At 37.4% G+C, this 7745-nt stretch overlaps 1 gene segment (V, D, J or C); it reads left to right on the top strand.

Annotated features, from left to right (window-relative positions):
- Window positions 1–1305: 1305 nt before the first annotated feature.
- LOC108350592 (immunoglobulin kappa variable 4-1-like) lies at window positions 1306–2345 on the top strand. The segment is given in 2 exon segments: window positions 1306–1542; window positions 1743–2345. Coding segments are annotated over 2 exon segments (513 nt in total).
- The last annotated feature ends 5400 nt before the right edge of the window (window positions 2346–7745 follow it).

Genomic DNA, 7745 nt, shown 5'->3' with positions numbered 1-7745 from the left:
TGGCAGAAAGCAAGGTCTGGAATTTGAGTTATTTAGGGCTTCTTAGGGATGAGATAGCATTTTTCGCATTTCTAAGCTGACTTCTTGGCTGCATTTTATATTCTTTCAAATTAAATCCATATTTAATTTCAATAACATTCTGGTTTAGTGTTAGCACGTTAATATCAGATGAATATTATCTTTGCATGTCAAATACCTTGAGCTGTCTTATAGTCAGTTGATTAATGATATACATCTGGAAATCTTGTCAGTGTGCATAGATTAGCCTGGCCTGGAATTTATGTACCTAAGGCTGGCTGTAATCTTAGGATTTCCTGCTTCTGTCTCTCCAGCTCTGGGATACAGATATGAATCTGTCTTTGTCATGATACCTTGTTTACTTTTCTTTTTATTGTAATTTATACATAATGCAATATTTATAATTCATCTCATATAACTCTCATAATTCACTAACCAGAATTCAAGTGCCTATTTCATGTCTGTTACTGCTATTGATTTTCCTTCACACTCAAACATTTTTTCCTTTAGATGTGAACAGTCTCTGATGTTGTGGTCTACTGGTCTCTGTAAAATCATTACTTGATTTATGGTGGCTATGCCCCCTTCTGGAGAATTTTTGAAGAGTGAGCAACACCATATTTAGCCAGTTTTAATCCTGATAATTTCTAGCCTTCTCTAGCATTTACCTTTGTGGAATAAAACCTTTTGTTAGTGGGGGTCTCTAGGCATGATTAGCTGAAGACACCTGGTTTGTTTTATTTACTGCCATTTCTGCAAACTGAGAATCCTCTTTAAGTTCCCTGAAGTTGTGAATAACATGATTGCTAGTTTCTGTTGGAATTTCCTTTACTTTCAAATTAAAGCTTCTCTGACCCTCGGCTTAAGCTAGTGACTCCCAGGATTTCCATAGAGCTAATTTGGTCTCCTTGCACCTCTGTCCCAAATGTATCTTGGAAATTGGGGCCCAAATGTCTGAGGCACTATTTATGTTTTCATTATAAGAGTTAATTTGAAGGTGCGAGACAATGAACAAATGTAGCTTCAATTTATTTGTTTTGACTTTCCTCTTTCCCTTCCTACCCATTACTATCTTTGGAGGATATTTTTCTTATTCTATTTTTTTCTTGTTTTCTTGTGATCTTCTCAGCCTATATTATCATGTTTTCTAGAATGGTCAATCTGAGATAGGTCTCCTAAAATTTCTACAAAAGTCAACTGATTTAAATATGCCATAGATTTTTAACCCAAACCTAATAGAACCCATAGTAGATTTCTGTTGGAGATGAGGAAGACAGTCACTTTCAGTATTTATGCTGATGGTATTTTTGCCTGTTGAATGACACCAGACACCCACACACACACTGCCCAGGCGACTGTTTTGTATTTTCTGTCTGCTTTGCATGGTTTCCTATAACCTAGCCCAGCTGCTCAGAATTTATGAACCAGACCTTTGCACTGTGAGTGAACTGCATCAGACAGGCAGGGGGAGCAAGATGGAATCACAGACGCATGTCCTCATTTCCCTTCTGCTCTGTGTATCAGGTAAGAAATTAAAATTTTAAAAGATTTTCAAAGTTTTATCTTTGTAATAAGGAAATTTCAATATATGTCACTGTGTAATATTTCTTACATTATAATTTTCTGACATGACATTATACGGGCATTTAAATGACAAATTTCAACTGTTATAATAATCTATGTTTGTGTATATATGCATGTTCACTCCCTATTTATTATTTCAGGTACCTGTGGGGACATTTTGATAAACCAGTCTCCAGCCTCTCTGACTGTGTCAGCAGGAGAGAAGGTCACTATGAGCTGCAAGTCCAGTCAGAGTCTTCTATACAGTGAAAACAACCAGGACTATTTGGCTTGGTACCAGCAGAAACCAGGGCAGTTTCCTAAACTGCTTATCTATGGGGCATCCAACCGGCACACTGGGGTCCCTGATCGCTTCACAGGCAGTGGATCTGGGACAGACTTCACTCTGACCATCAGCAGTGTGCAGGCTGAAGACCTGGCTGATTATTACTGTGAGCAGACCTACAGCTATCCTCCCACAGTGCCTCAGCCTCCTACAAAAAACTCCTTGAGAGTTTCAACAGCTGTATAGACCATACACAGTTGTGGGCATGCACAGTTCCCCCTTCTTCCTGAGAGCTGCCATGCCTGCAAAACTGAAGAAAACATTTACAGTGCCCAATAAAAAATAATGTGTTCAATGCCTCTTATGTCTTTTGGCATAAAAACTCTATATACCAAAATACAGAAAAAATATCCCCAGTATTATTTTCTATTCCTTCTGAAATATGAACAATATACCACAAACTGTTGAATGAATATGAGGGGTTAGATTTTCATAGTTCTATAAATCTACTATCTAATACAAGACTTATGGGCTCATGTGGTGATATTGCTAAACTGTGTTTTGGTTAGATGTATATAGAAAAAATTATTTCTTGATTTTTCTAATTCCTAGAGGCTTTTCAAACTTACATAGTGATATCCATTTTTTTCTGACATTTTTCCTTTTCACACTTCTATTTGTATTCCTTTTATTGTTATCTTTATGGAGATGTGTCCATCTCTCTATCTCTCTCTGTATGTGTATGTGTAGATAAATATGTGCAATGCCATTTTCAGAGGTTAAATGACAACTAGGAGTTGATTCTAATTTTGCCAAGTGGCTTGTGGGGTCTCAGGTCTGACACTACAATTCGTGGCAAGTGCCTTTGTACTTTGTGGACTAATGCTGCTTTTTAAAATTCTTTATTGATATGTTCTCATTTTACACAAGTTTCACAAAAGAATGTCTTTTAAGTACATCATATATTTTACTGTATCCACTAACTACCCATATCTATTATTTTTCCCCTTGTTATAGTAAGACTATCTTTGATCCACCAGCAACATGAATATGCATACAGAGGCTTTTTAATATTTTGAAGCTTAGGTCTTTTGCTGGACAGTTTCCTAGCTACTCTAACTTGACTATTCCTGGCACTAAGTCTCTCTATATGGTCAGCTACAACTGTGATTGACTTTGGTTCATCTGTTTAACTCTCTGTTCATTGGGTGAATCTACCACATGTCTTTTCCAGTATCTCTCTCACTGCTGGCAAGTTCCGCCTTCTACTTCCTGTCTGGCTATTGCTGTTTGAACTCTGTTATAACCAATTAGATAATATTTTAGATTGCCTTAGGAAAGTAGTGAAGAATGAACATTGACAAATCAAGAACACAGTAATGGGCAACAGAAATGGCAATGCTAGAGATCTGCAAGCAGCATTTAACACAGTGCCTGTACATAATTAACAACTAAATGCACAGAGACACACTTTTCACAGTATGAATCCTAACAGCTTGATATTTTTTCTTTCTAATCTATTCTCCCTCTTCCCCGTCTATGTCTCTCTCATTCTCACTGTCTCCTTTTTCTATCTTAAACACATATGCACACATTCATATATACATATACGTATACACGTGTACATGCATACACAAGCATACACTAACAAAAATACTCATATGCACATATATACATACACATATACAAATGCACACATGCAGAGATACATACATGTACATATATACACACATGAACTTTATATACAATATAATTAGGATCTATAAAGGAGAGAAAATGTGATATCTGTTGCCTTGTTTCTGGGACCACATATCACTCTGAAATTATTTATATGCTTTTGAGTGTTGAGACTGAAATATTAGATACTCCCATCATGAGTATGACACAGTGGGACAAATACTCCGTACTCAAAACATATTTGTTAGCTCATCATTGTACTTTGGAGTAGAGTAAGGGATGACTCTGATTATTCTCAATGATCTGTGTTCCCTGTTCATGTCTCTCATAATATTAGATCCTGATGACATTTATAAATTTGAGGTGAAGGTTACTCAGTAGTGTAAATTCATCTTGAAACCAAGAGGAAACCATACCCTCTATCTACAGAATAAGATCTAGTTGCTTATCTTCTTGATAAGGATTACAATGTGAAACGCACTGTTGCTTGAAAATTGTAAAGTTATCGAGATTTGAAAGTGTTCCAAAAATTCTCAAATTCTTTACACTAAAGTATCCATGTAGCACATATATTTTTGTCTTGCAATTTTAAAAAATTGGGTTTTTTGATAGGGTTCAGGGAAAGAGAATGGAGACAGACACATACACACAAACACACAAACAAACATGCACACACACATACATAAAGAGAGAGAGAGAGAGAGAGAGAGAGAGAGAGAGAGAGAGAGAGAGAGAGAGAGAGAGAGAGAGAGAATATGAAGTTGGGTGGGTAGGGAAGAGGAAAGAATCTGGTAAGAGTTGGAAGATTTTATGAAAATGTATTATATAAAGATTTTTTTTTACAAAAGAAATGGGTTGAAAATTGAAGGGCAGTTGTAAAATCCCCTAAGATATGTTTCTGCTGCTCAGTGAATGGTTTGCCAACCCCACTGACCACTGAGATGAGAGCAGGTATCCCTCTGATTATTAGCTTTACTGAGCTGTTCTGCACGTTGAATCATTAGGCAAAGGCCCAGGGTCCTGAAAGGATCTACAAAGCCTGTGACCTGAAAAGGAGTCACTTCTCAGAGACAGGGCAGATGCTCTCCTGCTATGGGTATTGCTGTGAGTACCATGTGAGACAGCACCCCAAAGCATTGTAAGCTTCTACTGTACCCATATACATTTCCCATTCCTTTGTGATTGTGATGGTTGCAATTGTGGCATTTAAATTTGTTTTTAAACATCACCTTTTCCCTTTTATTTTCTAATAGTTCAGAATGATGATTGTGACTGTTGTAGCAGGTGTCATATGTATCACACTTGAGATGGTTTCATATGCCTGTAAATGTAATGATTGTGCATTTATCATTTCAGGCTTTACTGGAGACATTGTGCTGACCCAATCTTCAGTTTGCTTGGCTGTGTCTCTGGGACAAATCGACACCATAGTCTGCAATTCCTCTAAGAGTGACACTGACACATTGTACAGTAATAGTGTGCAGTAGTAACCACAGAACCCAGAACAGACTCCCATAGTCCTGATTTATGAAGCATTCAGTGTAGCATTTGGTGTTTCTCTCAGGTTCAGTGGTAGTGGGTATGAGACAGCTTTCACATTCACCATTAATGCTGTAGCGGTCAACAACGCTGCAAACTTTTACTGTCAACAGGGTAAGGAATTTCCTCCACAGTTCTCTATGTCTAAGCCAAATACTTTTGGGCTTGCTGCTCAATGAGATTCCAACTCTCACTTGTTTCTTCCTTTCTAGACTTTTCTAGCACAGATCTTCACATTTCTTGAAAAAAAGTGTACTACCTAAAATTATGTCAACTTGATACACAAAGGAGTCATCTGAAAGTAGGGAACACTGATTAAATACCTTCCCAAAAGGGGCATATAGTCAAGCCTATAGAGCATTTTCTTAATCAGTAAATGATGTTGGATTACCCCTAAAATATCAGTGAGGTCAAGCTTGTGGTCCTGAATTCTCTAAGAGAATAGGCCATGTGAGCAAGCTATGTGAACAATCTAGTAAACAGTATCCCTCTGTGGCCTCTGAATCAGGTCCTGCATCCAGATGCCTGTCCTGGCTTGCTTGAGTTTCTGTTCGACTGCATCCAGTGATGGGCTATGGACATAGAAGTAGAACGCCCATAAACCCTTTCCTCCCCAGATTGTTTTTGTTGTGGTGCTTCATCAGAAGAATAGTGACCTAAGACAAAATGTAGTGACACGTACAGTGTTTAGAATGATGTGTATGTTTCCTTGTACATGCTATTAATAATTTCCTTACTAAATGGTGATGTCTATTTTATTTCTCAAAGAATTTATTTTAGTTTTATTAATTTTTGAATAAGTGGCACTAATAAATTTGAAGAAAATTCCCCCATTTGTTTAAGATAAAAACTGCAGATATTTAAGACTATCAGTTGTCTGAATTTCAAATACAGATTTTATTCTCTCCCTAATGTTTTATTTTTCACTCTGTACATTGGATTGGACTTCTAAACATTTGAGAAAAAGGTCTCATAGTCCAAGTTGAACTGCAATGCACTATGAAGGCCAGTCTAGATTTGACTTTATGGACTATGTGCTTTCTCCTCCTGAGTGACGAGATTCAGGTACATGTCATCATGTTCAGATATTTTCCTTTTCAGATTATCTCACTTGTTAGTGAGGTAATTTCAGATGTCTCAGTATGAACTGTCACAATCCCTGGAAATTTGGCTACATGCCTTTGTATCTCCATTTTGGCCTTTCATATTGCTTCAACAAGAGGTAGAGATATCAATAATATGACTTTCACCAGTAGTACACTTCTATATCTTTCAATTTTAGAGTCATACCATAGACACATGAAAGTATATTTGTTAGGTCTCAAACAGGAGAAAAATCGCTAAATTTGGTGTTCATTAACATATCAAAAAAAGACATTGGCTGCCCAGCACATCCAGTCCCTACCTTACATAGCTTTCTTGGCTGGTACAACTCAGTCCCTACCCTGAACACACAATGCCACATATTGGACTGTGCTTTTCTTCCCACTGTTCCTTTGCCCTCTATACAATCTAGCGTTATGGATCCAACCCCTCTTTTCATCTACCACTAATAAATCTTTCTAGCTTCTTGGTTTGGTTCTTCCTTTCTCGTCATGTTGACTCTGAATTCCCAAAGAAGTACCTGCCCCTAGCTGTACTCTCCCTTTTATTTATAATAAACTTTCTCCTCAACTAAACTTAGGAGGTTTTATATCCTTTCCATGATTTTGTTTTCATTCATCTCATCTAAAGATTCTTGGCTTATTTATTGTCAAAATATGGGTTACAGACAGAGGCAAGGCTCACTATAAATAAAGTACAATTAAAATGAGGAAATATGAAAGAATATTAAAAAAGAAAACCCATCATAAAACTGATTCAAAGGCCCAGTCTTAATGAAAAGTTAAGGGCAGTCAATGCTGACTGAGAGAGTGAGAATTCATTATATTTCTGGAATGGTCCCTTCTCTAGGTTAGGCAATTCCAACTGGACAGCCCTATGCATATATAATATATATGCATGAGCAAAACTACGTGGAGTCAGTAGGATTCATATGCATGTTTATTTGTGTGTGCTTGTAGATATTCATGTGTCCACCAATAATAATTTAAAAGCAGCAGCAGCAGGTGACAAAGAAAGGAAGAAGATAATGATGATGATAATGATGATGATGAAGAAGTTGATGATGATAAGTCATGAATATGAGTGTTCAGAGCACAGATAAGCATAGGTGTTAGAGAGGAAAAGTTGGAAATGGTATAAAGTTAGTACTTGTGTCCTATGCACTTCTAATATTGTAGGCTCTTAAAACATTTCTTTTCTGTGCCTCTATATATCTGTGTCGCTGGTTACTGCATCTACAGGTGCAATTACTATCAATCAGCCTTGGGAGATTCTCTGGTCTCCCTTGGAAAGAAAGTGTCCAAGACCCCCATGGCCAGATATATCCTCCTCTACACTGAGAGAAATTACAATTTGTCACAGTTCCAGCACTATCTCCAGCAGGCCACTAGAGAAGACCCCCCCCCCCACTCTTCGCATGCATCTGCCAGTGCTAGTGGGAGTTCTTATCTGATTCTGAGGTTGATCTGTGATAGAATTCACCCACAGATTACAGACACGATGCTGAAGGATTTCTTAGTTTCTTACTGATATCATACTCTCAAATGTCATCTTTATT

Source organism: Rattus norvegicus, chromosome 4 (assembly GCF_036323735.1).
Source record: "Rattus norvegicus strain BN/NHsdMcwi chromosome 4, GRCr8, whole genome shotgun sequence".
Classification (NCBI taxonomy): domain Eukaryota; kingdom Metazoa; phylum Chordata; class Mammalia; order Rodentia; family Muridae; genus Rattus; species Rattus norvegicus.
The sequence above is the reverse complement of the archived record's forward strand: the minus strand, read 5'-3'. Positions and strand labels throughout refer to the sequence as shown.